At 52.3% G+C, this 22,682-nt stretch overlaps 1 protein-coding gene and 1 pseudogene across 1 annotated transcript; one reads left to right on the top strand and one right to left on the bottom strand.

The window, feature by feature from the left end:
* Positions 1 to 1,065: 1,065 nt before the first annotated feature.
* Positions 1,066 to 9,071, bottom strand: LOC131082718 (arf-GAP with dual PH domain-containing protein 1-like; annotated as a pseudogene).
* Positions 9,072 to 10,008: 937 nt separating this feature from the next.
* On the top strand, positions 10,009 to 13,190 carry NOL12 (nucleolar protein 12). The gene is made up of 6 exons (XM_058022573.1): positions 10,009 to 10,122; positions 10,211 to 10,316; positions 10,413 to 10,461; positions 10,887 to 11,029; positions 11,893 to 11,993; positions 12,562 to 13,190. The coding sequence occupies exons 1-6, from the start codon at positions 10,043 to 10,045 to the stop codon at positions 12,731 to 12,733; spliced, it is 651 nt and encodes a 216-aa protein (XP_057878556.1). The 5' UTR covers positions 10,009 to 10,042; the 3' UTR covers positions 12,734 to 13,190.
* The last annotated feature ends 9,492 nt before the right edge of the window (positions 13,191 to 22,682 follow it).

Raw genomic sequence — 22,682 nt, forward strand, 5'->3', positions numbered from 1 at the left:
CTTGTACAGTTGTCCTCATTTGGGACGAGACAACTGAGAGACAAGACTCCATAATATGGCAGGGAGGGTGGAAAGCATCATGCTGTGGCTTTAGAAGGGAAACAGGGGCCAGCCCTGGAAGTGCAATAGGCAGGGAGCAGCCACACAGCTCTCCCCAGCCAAGCCAGACTGAAAGAACCTGTCCCACACTCCCTCCCAAGCACATCAGGGCCCTTTGAGGTTTGGGTGTTCTGGATATAGTCCCCAGTTTGCAAGCAGGCCCACCACCTCTCACATTGTCTGTCCTGGCCCTTTTCCACCTTTGCCCACAGGTCAGCAGCAAGCTCCTAGAGACACAAAGGACTGGATATTTTAGACTCCGTTTTTCCTTCCTCTCCACAAAGACCATCCTCCTCCTCTGAGCTTTCCCCCTCCTCCGCTCGCAGCCCCGGGAAGCTGCCCCGGGGCAGAGCAGGGAGCAGCGGCCCATTGCTAGGCACCACCGCCTTCTAGCGAGGCACCAGCACATGACACCCGCGCCCGAAGCTACCCGGCCCTCTCCTCACTCACAGCTGAGCCTCCTCGTCTCAAGGAAGACACGGGGGGACAGAATTTGCTAAGCAAAGACAGATGTGCCATAGCTTCATAGTGGCTGAGTCAAATGCCTCTGCTCATATTCAGCAGTGGTAATTCAGCAGCAAACAGGAGGAAGAGGGGGCATCCCATCAGTACTCTCCTCGCTGTGCAATGACCTTTGGTTTTCAGGAAAATCATGCTCCAAACTAGGAGAGATCAGCAAAATGCAGTGAAAATATACTTTTAGGTGGATATTTCCATTGCACCATGGTAGTAGGGTGAGAGATGCTTCTACTCATCCAGAAAGTTGATGCTCCCAACAGATTGTGGTGGTCTTGGCACAGAGTGGGGTCCCCAGAGAAGCAGAGGGGCACCATGAGTCTGCCCATTTGGCTCTGATGGGAACAATCACAGTTCACATGCCCCAGGAAATACAATGAACAGCTATGGCTTTTTGTTTGATCGTCTGTACTTTTTTCCAAGAAACAACCTCATACCTCAGCAGTTAACATGTCAGCTAATTTAAGACGTTAAAATAAATTACAATGATATTTTTAAATTATTTCTTTAGGAGCTAATTAAAATACTGGTTGTCTCATTGATTCCATTTAGCTCCCCTTAACACATGAGATACCTTCTCTCACACTGCCTGATAAAACTGCAAACACATCAGGTACTACAGTCACCAGCAGAACTCAGCTACTCCTCCCAGCATGTGTAGCACAGCTCTCTCAAGAGAGCTTCAAGAAATGAGCTTTAAGACATGAATCATGGGTTGATATTGTGTTTTAGGCTAACTCTTACTAAGAGAACATGAACATACAGATATGTATGTGTGATGGACAAGATAAACATATGCAATGTGCAGGTCAGAATGAAAGTGCCAGGCCTTTGACATACAGGGAACGAGGGAGAAGAGATCCATGTATTACCATATTCAGCATCAACCCTAGGCTCTAGTAGAGACAGCAGACTCTGAACTCTATACACTTTATCAGCTCCTCTGCAAGACCCAGCCCCTCTCCATTGGTCTGATAGAGACTCAAGTTGGGCAGCTGATCTTCAGTGGCATGAAAATCCCTCACAGTATCTTCCCTAGGGCAGTATTCCACCTCCATCACTTTTTGTTATGTGTGTGCATGCACATTATCCACATACACAAATGTATATCCACATTATTTATCCACATACCCAAATGTATATCCACATTATTTTTGATATGATCTCTTAATCTTCTCTGAAGCATTTGGTGGAAGATCTGCACACAATTGTCATCTGAAGAAGCTTTCAAACCCATACATGGCAGAAGGAAACAAGCCTCACATCTGGCTGTTTAGGTTACATTTTTAAGTGACCTTTCTCAACCACTGCACTAACTGGTCAAATATCTAGATGTTTCACATCTCTGTCACCCACAGATATGGTATTTCTTGTAAAGGAACAGGCTCTTTTAGTCCAGCAGTCCCTGTAACCCGCTGTGGTGCCTGGCTCCAGCCAGGCAGCTCTTTTCTTGCATCAGGTGGGTGCCTGTCTGCAGTTTCATGCAGGAGTGATGCTGGGTCTCACGTCCAACATAGTAAGGGCCAAAGTTTTCAAGGCCTGACTGACAGGCAAGACCTGTCAGCATCCAGCCACATGACAGCAATTTAACAGGGACAGGTTGTACTGAGGATTCAGACGCACAAAATCTTGCACTTGAAAAGAAGCAGCTTAATCAGGCCCTCAAAACAAAGTGGATATCCTATGGGGGCAAAAGTGCTTCAAAGGGTGCTCCAAGAGCACTGTGTTTCTCTGATGTCAATCTCCTCTCCTGTCCTGACAGCCACCCAATAGGACCAGGTAGAGTTGAGTCATAGTGAGATTCCTGCATGGCTTCCTAGGATTTAAACTTGAAGTAGGCTTCAACTGAAGAGAAGAGAAGAGAAGAGAAGAGAAGAGAAGAGAAGAGAAGAGAAGAGAAGAGAAGAGAAGAGAAGAGAAGAGAAGAGAAGAGAAGAGAAGAGAAGAGAAGAGAAGAGAAGAGAAGAGAAGAGAAGAGGTGCATTAGGGCAATACCCTGAATGGGAGTGGCAGGAGGGGAAAACAGCATCCAGGCACTTACTTGCATATTCCTGTGGTGTCATGGCCTGGTTGATGACACTAGTGAAGGCTCTGACCCACTCCAGCTGGTCAGTCTCTGTCTCGCAGGTGAAGAGGTATTCCCGGTCAGGGGTGACAATGGTGATGCCGTAGTGCCAAGAGAAGTTGCCCTGTGTCCCCGAAGGCAATCCCTTCTGGACACTGTATCCATTCTCTCCACTGCCCACAAACACCTCACCCTTAGCAAAGGCATCCTGCACATCAGGAGGGAAAGACAGTGATTTATGGAATCCCAGAAGAATAAGAGAACAATTACAGGACACCTAAGGACAAGAGGACAGTGTGTGAGGACCGGGAATGTAGCAGCAAAAGGTTTTGGAGGTGGTCAGGGGTTCAGAAGAGCAGTGAGCCTGTGCTCAAAGGCAGTAGTGAAAAGGAAAACATAAGGCCATGAATCTCAAGAGGTCTGAGAGGGGAGCTGCTGCTCTCATCTCTCAGTGTCACCCTCCCATCGCCACCTTTACACTGCTGCCCTCCCTGCTCCCATTGTTTGCAGGCAGTGAAACAAACACAGAAAGCATGTGATGAACTAAAAGGGGTGAAAAGGGGAAGACCTGGAGTCCATTCACAGCAGCTGGGAAACCAGCAAGCCGCGCTCACTGCAGAGCACAGGCTCTGTGCGCACTCTGACCCTGCCCCCAGCACCGCTGCCCTCAGCTGCCGGCGGTCCATCGCCCTCTCACCAGAGGATCCTTGAAGTACATGAGCCTGCGGTGATCCAGCGTGAACCAGCGCTTCTTAAAGGCCTCTCTCTGCTGTGAAGGGAAGAGGCGACATGTGTGAGGGGACAGTGCCCTCTGCTGCGAGCAGTGCGAATGGATACCCAAACTCATCCCAACCGCGTGAAGCAAGCCCCTGCCGTCAGCAACCTCCTCCTCGCCCTTTCTGAGCCGAGAGCAGGGTCAGTATCGGGTGATTCACTCCCAGCTGCTGTCCCCAACTCCTGAACTTCGATGAAGGAGCCCAGAGCTGAGACAGGAGAAATCTGGACACTAAATACCTGTAAGGTCACGCACACACAGACCCATGCAGAGAGATCTGTTGCTCTGGGAGAAAAAAGGGACTCTGGCTTCATCTACTTTCATATGTGTCCTTCCCCTTCCTTTCATTCTCCCCTCCCTTGGTGCCCACACACTTTTCCCGCGGGTGTCTAAAGAGTCAGGGGGGAATGAGGAAACAGCAGGAGAAAAACATTGAAGTAGGGAAAGCCAGTGGTGCTCTGGCAGGCCCCTGTTTGATTTTTTCTACCATAGCAGCTCACCTTGGGACCAGTCTTCTCCATGTATCCCTCCTTCAAGAAGTTTCTGGTCAGACGATTTTTGATCTGACAAAATGGCAAGAGTATCATTCACTTAGCTGTGCCTCTTCACTATTCATTTCCCTCCCCCACCCTTCTATTCCCCCAAATTCAGTCACCTTCTAAATTTATATTTTCCAAACTGCCTAGCTAGGCATCACTTCTGCCTCCAAAACAGCAGAGAGCAGCTATTTTCTGACCACCACAGGCCCTTTTAAAAACACTTTCTCATCCCTCTGTCTTTACCCTGCAATTTCCACTTCCATACCTGGGGTTATAACAGTAACTAACGAGCTCTTTTATCCTGCAAGCAGCGGGAGGCTCAGGAGGAGCTCCAGTGCTGCCTTACCTCATTATCGCTGGCAATGGGAAATGCCACCTTCAGGTAATGGAACTGCACTGAGCGGATGGCATTGAACCAGTCCACTACCTCCTGAGGGCAGAACAGGACAGAAAGCTTAGCCAGAGCAACAGAGGGGCATCTAAACTCACCCAGCCCTGAGTTAGCTACAAGCACACTCAGCTCTCCCTCTGCAGCATCTCCCTCACATGCACACAGCCAGCACGGCTGCCCCATTCCCCACATGCACAGGCAGCACATCTTCTGTAGAACTCCTCCCACACAAACCAACTCAGCCAGTGCTCCTGCCCTGCTCCCTGCAGCAAAACTCTCTCACAGATACACAAACACGCAGCCAGAACCCTCACCCTATTACCTACAGCAACTCACACTCACACACCCCATCCTACCCATGCTTCATACTATTTAATATCAGCAGCTGCTCAAAGCACCTCAATGGCTTTGCAGGGTTTGATGCTAAAACCAAATACCTTTCCACTTTCATGGTAGACAAATATATTCCGGGTCTTATTGTCTTTGAGATAGGTGATCTGCAGGCCATTGGGGTTCCCAATCTTCTCTGGCTGGAATGTAGCATTGATTACATCTATTTTAATGTTGATTTTGGGTTCTTTGGCCTGAAAACAGAATGGCATTGACCATGCATGAGCAATCCTAGAAGGAAAGAGATCTGAGCCACTGATTACCTGGGGTAAGGCAGGGTCAGAGGCCTGATCAGGTGGAGAACCTTGTACTTGGCATTTTTAAACCTTCTGAGGTTCATATCAGCCCACTTCTGGAGCTTGTCCAGGTTTCTCTGGATGGCATGTCCTGCTTCTCCCTACCCTGAGCCATTCCCACCCTTGTGACAGCATTTTAGCTCTTGCCCCACTCATTTCAGAAATATGAATGAGCAGAAAAGTAGCCCTCCTCAAAACCAACCTGAGAAAAGGTTTTTGCCAACTTGGCTCACAGTGGGGTGAGAGGTTGGTTACAGGAATGGTGCAGGATTGCACATCCAGGCAAATGGGTAGGAGTGAAATAGAAGATCAGTCTTTTTCTCAGTAGTGAGGGAAGCACAAAGGGAGAGCATGAGGAAAAGTCACTCTGACAGTAGGAAGAGGACCCTTCTCCTTAGTGACATGTTTTGTTCTCATCTCTGAGCTGGGATGAACAAAGCAACCTCAGAAACATGCATAGGAAGTCAGAACATCTCTGTGACCCCACTGCTCTGGGTGGAGCACACACTGAGGTGGGAGTTGACCACCATACTCACATCCTGCTTGGTGAAATACTTCAGACATCCCTCTCTCTCAGACAAGAGGAACTTGCGGGGTAGGAACTGCCCGTTGTCTCGGCCTCGCTTCCAAAGGATGCCTTCCTTCACCCCTTGGAGCAGAAAAGGCACTTATAGTAGCATTCCCCACAGGCACTGTAGGCACCAGAGAGCTGCATGCAGCCTGGGGCCCAGCCACCCCTCTGGGACAAAGAACATGATGGGCTCTTGCTGAGAGTAAACACTTGAGATGTTTCACCTCTGACTTACAACTAAAGATGCTGTGTTCCCATGTTTGCAGTGCAGATAAGCGCTCACCAAAAGACATTCCCAGATACTTCCCACCTCCTAGTACTGCTCCTACTACTACCTCTGACAGTGTGAGAGCTGTCTCCTGTGAACACTAGAGTCCTGGCCCATGCAGACTGGTGTGGGACCAGAACTCTTCCCACTTGACTCTGCAGGCTCTTGGGCTCCAGTGCCCTTTGTCACAGTGCCGATTCAAGGACAACTGACCGGGTTATAGGGGGTGCCATGCAGCAGGACAGATATTCCTTATTGCAGGTATCTGTCTCCAACAAGACAACAAATGTCTTTGAAAAATGCCACCTGGTAACACCAGGCTTCTAAGCTACCTGTGGCAGTGCCAGCCTATGTTGTCCACAATTTAACACCCCCAAAATGAAGCCCTGTAATGACCACTTGGGTTCTCAGGAGTACTTGTGGGATTTGCAACACTGACACCTCATGGCACTCAGAAGTTGCTAGCAAAGACAACAGGCAGGATGTTATGATGCTGTGTTCTGCTCTTACCATCAGAATATGGGAGCTGTTTTCCCGGCTCAGTAAATTCTTTGCGTTCATATTTGGCCCGTATCCACTGTTCTCTCAGCACTCTATGGAGAGAGGGGACAGGTAGCTCAGAAACAAACTAGAGGAATTAGAGGAACAGAGAATTGCCCTTCCCCCTTTCCTTCTGCATGCAGCAACTTACTGGCAGTCATGGTAGGTTGGCTGGTAATAGTAAATAGGGATGTGAGCTTCATATATGGCTTTAGTCACAGCATTCCCATGCTTGGCCAGAAACTGCAGAGGTAGACAGAGAGTAAGTGCCTTGCCTTTGATGCACACTCATGTTGGACCTTTTCTTTCCTGACCCACTACAGAGTCAGATGCATATCAGACTCTAACGGAGCATTCTCTTTCCCCTCCATTGCAACATTCCAGCAGTCTGGCAGCAGGAAGGTGGGTCTCAAAGGTCTCATCTACTCTCAGACATTACAGTGATTGCACCTGAATCAATAGAGTGCCATAAATGTCACTTCCGTAAGGCTGGGTGCTCACACATTCAGTGGATTTGCTGCCATGCCCCACATCTCCTGGAGAGCTTGACAACAGCTCTGCAATGGCATCTGGAAGGACATTCCAACCTCTTCCAAAGAGCAACAAGACACAGATTATTCTCTTTGGATCTCCAGAAAATATTTTCAGTCTCCTGAAAATTAGTGAGTTGAGGGGGCTGTAACGGGAAAAAGTCAAGTTCTCATAAGAGCCATTTTTCTCAAGAGATTGTATTATATCTGGAAACTTTTCTTGGAGAATGGAGTTGCCCAAGATTTTCCCCTTGGACTGCTGAAATCAAGAGGAGACATTGAGGGTAGATGACCTTGGCAAGTGGAAAACAAGTAATCTGAAGCAACAAAGACCCTAAGCCTTAGTATGAAACATTGCAAGAGCTCCGCATTTGCCATGAAGTAACAGGACATGCAGAGACACATAAGGCAAGTGTGTCCTCCCTCTCCCAGTGGATTGTGGGGAGTTATCCCTGATTTTCATGCGTAGAAAAGAGACTGATTAAACCAGATTACATTCCAACTCTGTGAGGTCAAAGGACTAATTTTGCCAGGACACTGAGTGTATAGCCTAGTCCACACCACCTGCCCTACCCATGGGGATAAAGATCTCACCTGCACCTGAGCATCATCCCAGTAGTCCATCTTCAGGGATTTGACTTTGCTGATGCTAGGGATGTTGCGGTGAATTCCTGAACAGCTGAGGCATATAAAGACACCCAAAGTAGAGGATGCCCAGTCAGGATCTGAGAATATGGAAAAGGGTATAACTAGAAGTGGTGAATATCCCTGGGATATATGCCTCACCTGAGAATGTAGTCCTGAGAAACAGGGAGCTGATGACCACAGTTTCATCTGAGCTGAGTAATTAATGCCCAAGGCATGGATGCCAGTCAGAAAAAACACAGCTATTGGTCCCTCACTCCCTGTTCCAATCACTTTGACTGAATTTTTAATGACCCGTATCTTGAAAAACCCCAAAGTGCTCTTTGTGTAAAGGGTCACCCAGAGGAAAATGAAACCACCTCTGGGAAAAGACCCCAGGAGTTGTTCAGCACATCACAGCAACCCCCTAACAGCGTTTAGTTCAGAAAGTGGAAAACAACCTTGAATCTAAAGCTCTCCTGGAATAATTAAAAAGGGCAAAATTGTACTAATTTGCCCAGTCTTAATCTGGCTTGGCTAGTACACTCCTTTTGGAGGTATATGATGGGTGGTTTTAGCAGCACTTGTAGGACCTCAAACTGGGTACCCTTCTGAGAGGGCAAGCCCTTCAGTAAATGAAATTTCCCAGGCAGCTGTGGCAGGCTGTCAGTTCAGAGCTGAGTCATGGCGGAGACAATGCCCTCCTGAATCATGCCTTCTTTCTGGAGAAGTTAAGATTTCACTGCAAGCTTTCCTGTCAGGTCCTGACTGGGCATGACCTTGGTTTGCATTTGCAATCTGACATGACTACAACCCACGGTGCTGCAGCCATGGAGCCCCTGCTAATCTGGCACCCCCACACCCCTGTCCTTCCCACCAGTGCTATGGCAGCATCTTCTCCCTCCTCCCTTGCCAACCCACCTGAAGGGAGAGGAAATGAATACCCAGAGCGATGCCTCCCCTTTCTCTCCAGCCCAGGCTCCTGTGCAGTCCAGATAGCCAGCACTATGCTAGAGATCAGCCCCAGCTCCCTGCTTCCAACTTCTACTGCAGCATCCTTCGGGGACTCACCTGGCTTCCCGCAGTCCGCACACAAAGAGTTCTCTGCTCTTTTCCACACTTCCTTCAGGGCCTTCATGCTCCGCTCGTTCCCTGCAGCCATCGCCTCAGAATGGTATCCCTCCAGGCAGGGCAGGACAGGGCCAGGAGGGCAGCTACCTGCACCTTATGCACCTGCAGGCCAAGCCACTGCGTTACCCAGGCGAGAAGGAGCCACCAGAGAGACAAGCTCTGGCAGCCAGAGAGAAAAGAGGAAGCCAAGGAAGTCTAAGGTTAAGGTAAATGGGAAGGGAACAGAGGCCTGTCGGTGCACCTGAGCCGGCTGAGCACAGGCGGAGGCAGAGGCTGGAGGCTGAAGTGCACCCAGACTGTGCGTGAGGCACAGGCGGAGCAGGAGACCTGCCCCATGGGCGTGGAGGGAAGTGCAGCAACTAACCACAGAACTGGTTTTTCCACATTTCTGCTGGTGAAAGGACAGACCAGGAAAAGAGCGAAAGCAGCAAGCAAGCTGATAAAGGAAAGCTGGCTGTGGACAAGTGACTGCCAGGCTGTGACAGGACTACTGTCAGGACTCGTCATGCTCTGTGGGCTGAGGGGACTGGCTTTGGCTGCCCCCACAACACTTCAGAAGCTTCCACCTAAGTCGGCCGGCCACCACACAGGCATTACACCCATTTTTAAGGAGAGAACAGGGGCGCAATAAAGGTTCAGGAGCTCAGCCAATGTCACTCTAAGCCATCAGAACATGGCAGTCTTTCTTGATGCCCCCACCAACTCATGCCAGTACCTCTCTCCACCACTACACAAATCATGGCTGTCGAGCCAGATGCTGCAACTTGGACACAGCATCAGAGCCAAGACCCATCTCCATAGCTGCCCTCCCCAGATTAGAGGAGCAGCACATGCACTGCTAACACCAAGAAATGACAATAGCTTGAAATGTACACAGAGCTCTATTCAAGAATGCTCAGTTGAAGAACTGCAGATGTTAATTATTCGGAAGAGTGGCGTTTATTTAAGAGATGTAGATGCAAAACACTCTGGAGTGCCAGAACGAATCTGGGCCTACACTGTGAGAGCGGGTGCTACGCTGCCATGTTCTGGCTTAGAGCGGCCGCACAAGACAGCGCCAGAGAATCTTTTGCTGGGAGGCAGCTGAAGAGGAACACAGCCGGCGGCTCCCACAGGCCTCCAGCCCGGGATCAGGCGCACGCAGGCCCCGGCGCTGGGTGCTGGGTGCTGGGTGCTGGGTGCTGGGTGCTGGGTGCTGGGTGCTGGGTGCTGGGTCCCGCCCGGGCCGGGGGCGGCGGGCAGAGCTCCGGCTTTCCGGCGGAAGGGGCGGGCGGCAGCAGCCGCGGCAGCAGCAGCGTGGGGCCGCCATGGGCCGCAAGAAGAAGAAGAAGGGCCCGGGCAGCCGCGAGAGGCGGCTGGTGGTGACTTTCGACGAGGAGCGGCGGAGGTGAGGCCGGGCGGGCCCCGGGGCGGGGAGGGAAGGGAAGGCGGCCCCGGTCGCTGAAAGCCGGGCGGTTCTGTGCTGTCGGCGGCAGGGAGTACCTGACCGGCTTCCACAAGCGGAAGGTGGAGCGGAGGAAGGCGGCGCTGGAGGAGATCAAACGGAAACTGAAGGAAGAGGAGAGGAAAATTAAGGAGGAGGTGAGGGAAGGGTCTCGTGTCCCCCCTCGCAGGCGGGCAGTGAGCGGGGCAGGAGGGGCGGGCAGAGGCGCCCCATGACCTGTTTCCCTTCCTCAGCGGCACCAGGAGTACCTGAAGATGCTGAGCGAGAGGGAGGAGGCGCTCGGTACGTGCTGGGCCCTCGGTGGGGAGGGCGGTGGGCGCCCGTGGGCCGGCAGCCTTGAGTGGGTGTTGCGGGGTGGGGCAGGGATGCTCGCACACTGTCCCACAACAACAGCTGCTCGGTCCTGTCGTGTTCCCCAGACAAGCTGGGCAGAAATCTGAGCGGTGACCCCGCAGCCCTCTGTCCCGACAATCATGGGGGTCGTACAGAAAGGGAGGAGCAGGAGAACATCTCCAAGGTGTCACCAGGGCCCCTCAGGTGGGAGAAGCAGCTTGCCCTCCAGGCTTGCAGTGCCAGGGCCCTCTGCCCTTTATCCCTGCATGCCAAGGCCAGGTGTCACCCCAGCCCAGCATGGTGCATCAGGAACAAGTGAGTTTATCCCGTGAAAAGTTGGGCACTTTGCAGTGCAGGATTTCTTGTGTTCCCAGAGGAGGCTGATGAACTGGAGCACTTGGTGACATCGCGGACAGAGTCTGTGAACATCGACCACCCAAACCACATCGTAACAGTGACCACCATCAGCGACCTGGACCTCTCGGGGGCACGCCAGCTGGGACTGAGCAGCCCCCTGGTAAAGACATTTGCCTCCTCTCTGTATCACCTGTACACGCTCCTGGGGCTGGTGAGGTAGGGCTGGTGGTCCCTGAGTATGTCCAAGGCCTTGCAGCTGGCTGGGAACAGGGATGAAAAGGGGAACTCGTAACTTTTCTATTTTTCCACAATTTAAACTGGACCTCTAAGGAGAAGGAAATGTTCTGTATGAATAGCTCACTCCACACCTCTCTGGAACCCTTTGCTAGTCCCGACTGACCCTGGTTAAATGAAAGTCTTACTGGACTGGATTGCAACAGTGTAATACTTTAAAGGCTGATACAAGACAAGCAGCAAGATTTCAGACATTGCCAAATGGTCTGAAATCTTGACCTCTTTTCTGTGTCCAGGTCAGAAATATTACTGTTAGCATGAAGAGGCATTTTTCTCTCCATAATCTCGTGCTTGGACCACAAATAAGGAAACCATTCAGTTCTGTTTGTGGTCACTTTTATTCTCAAGATACATAGTAACTAAGAGCTTGTATTTCTTTCATAGAGACTCTCGGGTGTTGGTTGTACATATATTTGTAAGGTCATCTAATCTGAAAGTCCACTCAGGGACATCTTGGTAGTAATTTAAGCAAAAGCCAAGACCTTTGGTTCATTCAAGTTTAAACTTCAATCGCATGGCTGTTAAGATCATGCTGAAGATTTGGATCTTGGGGTGGATTACTGTAGAACATCTCTGGTTGTGGGACTGCAATAGGAAACCGTGACACTTGGACAGTGAGGGGTGTGCAGAATTAAGAAATCTTCAGCTGTGACTAGTTAGTTCACAACACAGGATGAAACCAAGAAGGCAGTAGAAACACCAGAAACACAAAAGTGCTTTATTTTTAAGGGGAAAACTGATGGATCTGAAGAAGAGAAGGAGGAAGAGGTGGAGAGCAAGCCTGTGAGAACAATGCCCAAGAAGTCCAGAAACCCCTTCCTGTCTGAAAAGTACGTACAGATTCCCCCAGGCCTTCCCTGCTGGGCCCTGGGAGCCGCTGGGAGTGCTGGGTTCGGGGGCGCGCGGCGCGGCCGCCGGCGGGAGCGGTGCTGCGGGGCCGGGGCCGGCAGGCGGCGCTGGCGGAGCGCGCCCCGGTGGCGGCGGGAGGAGCGGCCGGCAGCGCGATGGGCGCCGTGCTCACGTCTCACCCGCGCCCCCGCCGTGCCGCATTCCGCAGCGTGCTCAGCTTCCCTCTGGGGCTGAAGGTCAGAGGCTCCTGAAGCTGAAACTAAGGCGTTCTCCACATTTTTCAGTATCCAGGTTTTACAGCTGCTTTGAGGGTGTGGAGAGTTGCTTTACTCTGTGGGGTCTGGGCAGCACAATGCTCACATTAGTTTTCGTTGTCACTGCACACGGAGACTTGCAGGTTTCCTGCATAGCTTAGAATCTCCCTGGGTCTTGCTTTGTCTGGCGTCCATTCCTGCTGGGCCACACAGAGCTCTCCAGCTATTGTTGTGGTGTTGCCTTCCTTCTGCAAGCTTTGGTCCCCAAACCCTTTTCTCTTTCTGCCCTGCACAGAATCTCTTCTCTTACTGCAACGCTGCACATGCACAGCCAGAAGAAGACAAAAAGAAAGAGATCCCAACGTGGGCAAGGCCCACGTAAGAAAATACAGAAGTCCAGCACAGGGCGAACCACCAAGACTCAGCGTCGGAGGCTGACTGGCAAAATGGGCCGTGACCAGGATTAACAGAGAAAGAGAAACTAATGTTCAGATCACCAGCTGGGACAGTGCTCCACATCTGGCCTGCTGCTCTTTGGGACCCTGTCATTGTGGGCAAGCACCTTGTTTACATGGCATTCTGACTAGCCATTAACCCAGGCCAGTTCAGCCTTTCTGTAGCCTCCTGAGCACTGGCCCGGGTCACTAGACACTCTGCCCATTTATTTTTGGAGTGATCTCCAGCTAAGTGTCTAGGTACCACAGAATCTCTTAAAAACTTCTGCTGAAGGTCATGTTCTCTACTTCTGTCCTTGGCCTCCCCTTTCAAAGCTGATACTTGGCTTTATCACAGAAGGGGATTTGGGGCAGACTGCAACAGGCACATCATTGTCAGGGCAATTTGAGAGACTTGGGAGAGCTCTTCTTGCACTCCTGCATCAGTGCCCTGGCATTTCTCCTGTGCAGTAAATCCTTTTTCCATGGAGACATGGTGTCATCTTGTCTCCTGTGTTTCTTCACCACACAACACAGTGCCACACCTGAATGCAGGGGTACTTTTTGATTGGTACATGTGCCAGGTAAAATCGGGTAACTTTGTGAATAAATTTGAAGTCGTTTTGCTAAGAAAAAAAAATCTGTGACTTATTTGAAGCATAAGAGGAGCTGTGCTAACGCCAGTACCAACTGGAAAAGAGGGGGAGGTAATTCCTGGTGTTTAAAGGATATTGAAACCCACTGGTGCTTGGAAAATGGAATAGCTAGGAGCTATTTCTGTGGCAAGGCAGAGCCAGCTAGAGCAGGAATGGCTCATTCCATTGTCTGCTGAATATGCTGATCCTGACTGCGATAGCTCAGGGGAGTATGAAATGCCCTAATGCCCTTGCTGTGTGTGTGTGGCCCTCTCCGGGTGGGAGTGGCACACAAGGCTGCCCTTGTCCTTTACCTCAGGGTTGTTGCAGTTATTAGCAGCTAATTGCCTTTCTTCTTAGGACCTCGGTGTAGGTTTTTTACTGTGGTTGCCCTCAGCAGGGGAAGAAAAAAAATGGTTGGGATTTAGGAATATCCGGGGCAAAACTGTGAGTGAATCCTCTGAGGAGGAGAGTGAGCCCAGGCAGTGTGCTGGCCTCTGTCCTGGAGTATTCTGCCTCTGTCAGCCAAGCCTCCTCCCATGCCATGTGTGCGCTGAAAAGGAAATGACAAAGAAAGAAAAGGCCGATGTGTCCAAAACCCACACCAGAAAAATTTGCAACCCAGCAATGGGCAAGTAAATAGATTCCTCATGCCAGAAATGGGAGGGAAAAGAGTAAAGCAGTGCCTGAGGCTGCATGGAGGAACATCAGAACAATGCTGACGGCCACCAGCTGCTAAAGTGGATGGCAGCAGCCTGATGTGTCTCTCCATCCTTTCTTGGAGGGTGTGCACACAGAGCTGCTCTCCAGAGTGTGAAGGGGGAGGGTTTGATCTCAGCACTGACAGCAGCAGCACAATTTCTGCTAGAGGGAGGCTTCTGGAGGGAACCAGGCAGCACACCACACACGTGCCTGTGGTAAGGAATGGGGCTCCCTTGCACTTCCCTTCTGAAGAAGGTAATTGCTGGGGAAATGGACACTCTTATCACTGGTGCCTTGTATGCTTGGATTCTGGGTACCACCCGGGGCTGAGTTCTTGGGCACTAACACAGAACAACTCAGTCTCATTATTAAGGTGTGTGTGTGGTTTTCTCGCCTCACCTTTTAACGCTGCCTCAAAGACCACTCCAGAAAGCTAATAGGATTTAATGGGTGAGCTTACCTATCCATCTGTCTCACCTGGGGTTCTTGGGTGTTACAGAGCTGCAAAAACACAACTCGGGCAAGGCCAAAAGTGTTATGCTGAACTGGATCTCAGCCAAAGTATCCAAGAGGTTCCGTGTGTGGAGCATAAATTATTTCTTGTTCTGGTTTGGGAGTTACATGCTCTAGAGCATTCTGTGCTTGGTGGGTTTGAGAGAGATGAAGGAGAGGAGAGGGAAGTTCTGTTTGGAGACGGGTATCACACCACGGGGACTGCAGCTCAAAGCTGGAGGACAGGGTGACATCCTTGTCTGGATCTACAGCAGCTTTCCCTTTTCTCGAGGACATAGTGCCTTGTGGAGTGACTGTGGACAGAAGGTGACCTGTGTGCTTCCTCACCCGAGGAGTTTGCTCTGGAGCTGGGATGGCCACTGTTAAAGAAATGTACTATCTGGCTGAGAAATCTGCTGGAGTGTGGAGTGTGGAATGTGGATCAGTTGCCTTCCCCAGCCTGTAGGCAGCCTGGCACGGTAGCTGGGACAGAGCTGGATGACCTCATTGTATTCCGGATGAGGTGCTAAGTGTGCCTTCAGTTTTTGTCGTTTTGCTGCTTGGTGATTAGAAGAACCTCACTTTTAGTTAGCTGTTTCTCTGGCTTAATAACATTTTTGAGCCTTTCTCAAATGTCGGCTGAAGTCTACAACAGCCCCTTCCATGCTCCGAAATCCTACAGTTCCTGCTAGAAAATGAGTTTTCAAATAAAAACAAAACAAAACAAAACAAAAAAAGTGTATGGAAAAACTGAGAACAGAACTGTTAAATCCTGTACAGCATTAACCATCAGGATTGTTCACTACACTATTGATTTCTCCATTTGATTGATTAAAGCTTTATTCTGAAATGCGAATTACTGACTCAGCCCTAGTCTGCTGGTTTTGTTATGTACAGGGAATACAGTCAGGCTACCCCTGGATATATTGAAATGAGAATCTGAGTTTTTGCACACAAGTTAGTGAGTGAAGTGTTTGCCAGACACGTCACAGTTCATACCAGACTCTGGCTCAAAATTCTTCTTTGCTGCTTCCACTTCTTTTCAAGACAGATTTGAGCATTTGGTTTTTGGTTTTTGTTTTTTTTCCTTAGCTGCTCAGGAGGAAGCTGCTTCCAAATGTAAGGTACTTGCAGAATGTGAGGTACTTGCAAAAATCAACATGCTAGTGCAGTTGCTGCTCCATGAAGGAAAAGCAGAGACCAGCAGCTCCTGTGAAGCCCCTTTTGCACAGGCATTTCACGCGTGGCTCTGCAGCGAGGTCACTTTGGGCACCTGCGCAGCGCTGTGCACATGCCCCAGGCTGGCACAGAGATGCAGGGCTGTGACATGGGCTGCCACGCTGGGGCTGCCATGCATGATGGCTTTCACTGGCTAGACTGCAGTTACGCACACATGCACATACAGAAATATAATTGGGATTACAGAGGATCAAAAGCAGACTGGGAGCCAAAAAGATCAGACAGTTGGGGGAAATTGGAGCGCAGCAAAAAGGAGGAATGGCTTCAGTGTGTGCATGAGCTGTGTGGTAATCAGTGCACTGTAGTTATTGCTTTTGTCGTGTATCAAGCTCAAGGCTGTACTCAGTGCAGTCGCACTGCTGCTTCCAGCATCGTGTTCCAGAAATGAAATCGAGGAAAAAAGTTACTAGGAGTGATGAGAACTTCAGGGGACTAAAAGGGAGCTGAATAATGGGTTGTGTGAGGTAGATAGGTTTGAGGAGGGGATTGCAGACTGCCCCTATGAATGAACAAAAAGTGAGATTGAATTTTTTGTAACTGTTACCAGCATCGGGAAGAGAAGGAGTTTGAATTGTAGAAGGAGCAGTGGAGAACAGATTTTAAGGGCGTTCTGCTAGAAATAGCAAGGGTCAGGCAGGGCTTGTTCTTGGTAGGTAAAGCGCACGTTAGACAAATCTCTCTGAGTGCTGTGGGTAGGCATGACCCCCTGCTGGAGCTGTGCTGGGACACGGTGGCGTTTCGCTCTCAGTGCTCGCGGATAATCCGCTGCTTTGGCATCTGTTTCGGCTTCGGGATAACTAATTCTTGGGGTGCTGCCTGGGAGGAGCACTGGGTAGCCCCTGGGCAGGCGGTGGGGCGGTGGCTGGGAAGGTGCCGCCGAGGGCAAGGGCTGATCCAAGGCACGGTGCCGCCGAGGGCAAGGGCTGATCCAAGGCACGGCCCCGGCCCGGCCGCTCGATCGCCCGCGCGCCCGCTGCCCGCGACACGTGGGAGCCCGCGCCGGGGGCGCCAGGGCCGCGCGCGCCGCCGGCCACTCAGGAGGCGGTATTCAAATCGCTGCCCGGCATCAGCCAATCAGAGGGCAGGGGGCGGGGCCTAGCGCTCCGCGGTTCCCACGGGCCGCTTCATTGAGGGGGGAGCGCGGCGGGCGGCGAGGCGCTGGGAGCCGAGGGGAAGCCGAGGTACTGGGGATACTGGGAGGTACTGGGAGCACCGAGCACGGCCGGCTGCATGCGTGCCAGAGGCCCTGGGGATCGCAGCATTATCCTGATTATCCTGACAGTCGGCCCCAAGGGATGTGGGGAGTAACGATTTGCCCATCAGGCGCTGGGGTACCAGGGGCTCCAGCCACGGGTGGCAGTCCATGGGCAGTGGTGGGCAACGATGTTGGCGAGTTTTGTGCTGCATCCCTGGCAGGGGAGTGATTAGGCTCCTGAAAAGCCTTTTTTGTGAACAAGTCAAGCAAACATGGCCCAATGTGAGGAAGGATGCTGCAAGGCTGGCGCCTAGTGCAACTTGCTGTACCGAAAATGAGTGCACTGGCAAACAAAAATTATAGCTTTGTTTTGGCATTGACGTTTGGCCTTGGTTGTTTTGGGGAGCAGCAATAGCCTTGATCAGCTGCTCTGACTCAAATGTCCATGCTTAGGGCACCGGGGGCATGTTCACATCCCAGATGCTGGTCTGATTTCCTGTCCTTCTATTGGTGCGTCCTCCAGGCAAATTAGGCAGAACCCTCCCAGCTGAGGTCACATTATTAAATCCGAGGACTCACTCTCAAACCCTGCAGGACAGAGGAGGTGATGGTGGGCAGGATGCTTGCAAGAAAACAGAGCAGAAATGTGGATCCCAGCTGTTGTGCTAGCAGTGCTTGTCCCCTTCACAGTTTTGCAGTCCACTGTCCTACAGGTCTCAACATTTTAGCAGGATTAACAAGAGTCTCAATTTCCTAAACTGCTTAGAGCCATCCTTTTATGACCAACACAATTAAGTTTTGTTTTTGTGCCTTTTAAGAGAGAAAGAACTTTTCCATCAAACAAAAAAGCAGGACATGAGCATCATTCCCTGTTCATAAGGACTCCCAAACTGAGAGGTGTCAGCAGTTGTTTCAGAGTGCAGTACCCCTTCTAAAAGAGATCTCTGCTAGAGCACATTCTTTTATTACCTGTATTTGCATGCATCACCTTGTACCTGAGTTCCCTTTGATTCCAGGACTGACAGCCGGGAGCCGCAAACTTCAGCCTGGAAATAACATTCCTGCTTCCACAGCTTCTTCTGCTGCTGTTCCTTCCTCCTTTTTCTCCTGGCTGGCCCCTGCCAGTAGCCCATCAGCCAAAGATCTTCGTCCCTGCTGTGCACAATGTCTGCTTCAGTGGATGACGTGCCTTGCATGAACTTTGAAGCCAACATCTTTGCAAAGAGCCTGTGCCAGCACTGTTTCCGAGCCGCAGGGGCTCACCAGCATGCTGTCCAGGTGAGCTCCTCCATCCCACCTGCAGGCTATGGATACTTCCTTAAGGGCCTCTTTTTTCTATACTGGGACTCCATCTGCCTTTTTGGAGATAGAAATCCCTAAGACAAAGGCTTGGCCAGGATTTCTAGATTTCTCAGTGGGGAAAAACTCTCTGGGCATTCCTTTCCAGGCATAGGAATGCTTAATTTAACTGTGTCAGATCAAAGCTGGGAACCAAGCTGAGCAGGGAAGTGCTGGACACTGGATCTGAGGGGCTTGATAGCCTGTCCCTGGAAGGGAAAGCATGGGTGTCACAGATGCAAAGCTACAAGGAGGGAATTGGAGACTGGCAGAGCAGGGACCCACCCTATATTAATCTCTGCTTGCCGCTTGCTGGCATTTGCAGCTTTGCCTCACCTTAAATATGGCCTGGTCGATCCCCTATGGCCTCAGCTGCTGGCTTGGGGCCAGGGCTCACTTCTGTCCCTGAGGCAGCTTCAGCAAGGTGTTCCCAGAGGAGAAGGCAGGAGAGGGGTAAAGCTCATGGGGTTTTGGGCTCCAGACCCCTTGATCCAACACGATCCTTTGGGACAGGACTGGACACACAAGCTGCTTGGCTGTCTCTGACTGGGCAACAGCTGGTTTCATGTTCACAGAGGGTTTCGTGTTTGTTTGACGTCCTCCAGGAGCGACTGGCCAGGGATGATGAAATAGTAATGAGCCTCCCTCTCTCTTTCTCACCCTCTCCCCCTCTCCTCCTGGCCTTGGGCCCTCTAAGGTTACCTCAGCCCTTCACCCTCGATCTGCTCAGAGCTGTCAGCTCTGGGTGAATCGTAGTGCAGGCGAGACGCTGGAGGGAAGCGGCGCAGACAGCCGGCTCCCCGGAGCCTCCCCCACTGCTGCTCATAAGCCCCGCAGGTAATGGGGGCCAGGGAGGATGCTGAGACGCCTGCAAGCCCTGACAGAGCGAGGCAGAGGCTGGGACTACAGCCTTTTCTGCAAAAATCTTCCTTCCTCTTGGCTCCACTGCCTCTCCCTGAGCTATCCTGCTGGTGGGGGAGAGCGGCCACCAGCAGCATTGGTGCCAGCATGGGGGGGCAGTTTCCCTGAACCCTCATCCACACATGCAGTCTCTGGGATGTCTGCAGCATTCAGCATCAATTAGGAGCATGCTGGGCCTCCCTGACCTCTTGATGCAGGAGAAAAACCTCAACGGTGGGCTGGGAGAGATATCAAGAGCCCTGGAGGCCGGGCTGCTCTCGGAGGAGGTAGAAGGAGCAGGCATTTCCAAGGGGCAGCCTTCGTCCTGATCCTTGGCACGCTGACAGCACCATTGCACCCCTTCTTCCTCACAGGATCATGGCACGGCGGTCACGGGGCGCGATGCCTGCAGCGACACGGCCCCAGGAGAGCCCTGGGACTCCCTGCACATCCTAGCCCCGCAGTGCGAGGTATACGTGTGCGTGGGCCCGGCCGAGGGCGCGGAGCGGTGAGTACCAGCCGGGAGCCCTGCTGCTCCCACCACGCCTTCGCTGGGGAGGCCCGAGGAGGGGGAGCGGGAAGCCAAGCAGGGGGAAATCAGCTCCCTTTTCCCTGGTGCTCTGCACACTGGTGCCTGGGAAAAAGAACTGAGAAACCCCCATGCCATGCCCTCTAACCATTCCTCTGGGCTGTCCCTGGAGAGGTCAGGGAGCCCCTGAAAGAATCTCCTTCATCCTTCATCCCTCCAGAGCAAGGCTGGTGGTCTCAGGATGGGCTCTGCCAGCCTCTGCCCATCCAGCAGAGAGTGAGTCAGTGTGGCTTGGGCTGCCCGTGCTGTCGCTCGCTCCTGAGCTCTGCGGGCTGTGCTGACCACCAGCTGTCCTCTCTCCCTGCCCCACAGCTGGCACGAGAGCAGGCGATATCCCCCACTCAGCCCCGGAGCTGAGGGTGAGCACAGAGAAACTGGCACCGACCCCAGCGCCTGTGCTGAAGCCAACTCCACGCTCGCCAGGGTGAGATGGGCATCTCTTGTGGTTTGGGTTATTTTGGTCTCCTCAGCTCCCTTGGCCCTTCAATGCCACTTTTGCTGGGCCCATCCAGCAGGTTCCTGGGCACACAGACATGTTGAATTTGCCCCTCTGGCTCTCCTGCCTTGGGCAGATGGAAGAAAGAACTCATCATGTGCAGGGAGGTGGATTTGATGATCCTTATGGGTCCCTTAAAACTTGAGATATTCTAAGGTCCTGAGATACAAGGGGGGATCAACTGAGACTCCTAGTCCCCACAAAGGAGACTCTCCCCCTAAAGAGCTCATGAGATTTGCTCTTGGATACTCCCATGTGGGCTTTTCTGTGTTGTTCCTTGCCGTCGTTGATCTGGAATCATCTTATACTCACACAGCTCCTCTTCCGGTTCCTTTTTACCGGCAGCTTTGAGCTGAACAGGCTGTAAGTTTTCATACGTACTCTTACCTCCTTGCAGCCCACAGAAGCTACTAGTCCCCATTGCAGAGATCTGCCCTATCCTGTCTCCCAGGAAGGGGAAATGACCCGGTTGTGGGACAACACTTTGGGATCAGGCAAACGGGACATGATGAGCTACTTGGGCCGTAAGGAGGAGGTGCGGTCACGAGCCCCACAGGCAGACAGACCCAGGTGGGCTCAGCCTGTTCCCTCTGGATCCTGGGTGAGAACTGAAGCCCAGGACTTTAGGAAAGAAATCTGTCCATCGAAAGCAGGTACTCTTGGTTTGCTCCTGTGTGAGATCCTGGTTCTGGTTTGCTTTCCACCCAGGGGTGTCTGAGGTTCCAGGCAGATCTCTCTTTAGATTTAGCATCTCTTAATATAATTCTGATCCCAGGAAGTGTTCTACACATCCATGGGCACTATGTGAGAGTCTCTCTTTGTGCGGGCTGACTGTGAACCGTGGGCGTCTCGGGTGCTCTCTATCCGCATGGTTTGGCATGCCCTGGGCTCGAAGTGCTGTGTTCCAGTGCTCCCACCCTGCCTCGAGGGAGTCTGGGTTTTATCTCTGCCCTCCTGGCCCATTTCTAGCTCTCCTCCGAAGACCTGCTTTGCCGTGGACGTGGTGGCATCCCGCGTCGCTCGCGCCTCCCCCAGTAACGGCCTTCTCCCCGTCCCAGAGCGCCGTCCCGCCAGCCAGAAGCCTGAGGAGAGCTGGCCAAAGCACCGAAAAACTGACCCTCCCTGGGCATCCACAGTGCCGCGCGCCGCGGCTGGCTCCCCGCCGGCCCGCAGCGACCTGCTGGGTGCCAGCGGGCACCTGTCTGGCGCGCGGGGCCGGGAGTGCCACGGGCAGCCCGGCGGCGGGGCTGCAGAGGCGCGGCACGGGCTGGAGCGGCAGCAGTACACGGTGCTGGCAGACCTGCCCAAGCCCAAGCGCCTCGGGCAGCGGGACGCTGCTGACCGCTACGGCTCCCGGACACTCAGCCCCGGCCGAGTGGAGGTGGAGAGGATATTTGGATGCGAACGCAGGTGAGAAGTAACGGGACCCCACGGCGGTCACAGGCAGGGGATTGCCCTTCCATGCTGTTGGGGGGCCCCCTCTGGGTCACCGTGCTTCGGGAGGAAGGCAGGGCTAGATGGCAGAGCTCAGCTTTCAGCTGTGCTTAAGTTTCCCTCAAAGCAAGGGCTGGATCTAGGCTCAGAGCCTCCTCCCTTGTGGTACACGGGCAGCTGAGGCTGTTGGAAAGGTGGAGCTAAGCTGCACTGCTAGAAGAGAGCAGCGCACCTTCCTCATCCTCACAGCCACCTGGAAGCTGCAGGATATGCTGCAAAGCAGGGCTCCCCACAGTTAAAGGGCCAGGAAAGAGGTGTTCCCCAATCCCAGCATCAATAGCTCCCCAGGGATTCCACATTCACTGTAGAAGCCACTCAGAAAATGATAGGCGATGCCAAGAAGTACCCAATAGCTGTTTAGGCTTTAGCTGGAGGAGCAAGAGCAGCTCCAGGACTGGTAGCACAGGGCAGGAGGGGACATAAAAAGGGACTGGAAAAGTATCCTGGACCAGTGGGTGGGATATAAAGATGAAGGGAAGCCTGAGGAATATTGTGAAGAAGACATGGGTGAGGCAGCATGAGGTGATATGAAAGCTGAGGTGGTGGGTGGGGACAGGGAGAGGCTACAGCACACACAGTGTCTGGGGCAGGTGGAGGTCTGTGGGGTCAGGCTAAGGTGGAGCAGGGTTTGCAGGGGCTCTGCTTCCAAGCTGAGCAGGGTAGCAGCTGGACCAACTGTGTGTGCCCACAGGAAATCAGAGACGCTGGAGGCCTTCCAGGCTCTGGAGGAGGGCCGTGTGGATCGGCTCGATGGCAAGACGCCGGTGCCGCCCAGCAAAGGCCACCTAACTCGGAGGCGGTCCAGCCCCAACCTGCCCAGGGAGGTGAGGCTTGGCTGCACAGCAGGACCTCATCCTAGCTCTGCAAGCTGAGTTACTTTTTCCTGTCACATTTTCCTCTTC

The sequence above is a fragment of the Melospiza georgiana genome, chromosome 4 (assembly GCF_028018845.1).
Source record: "Melospiza georgiana isolate bMelGeo1 chromosome 4, bMelGeo1.pri, whole genome shotgun sequence".
NCBI lineage: Eukaryota > Metazoa > Chordata > Aves > Passeriformes > Passerellidae > Melospiza > Melospiza georgiana.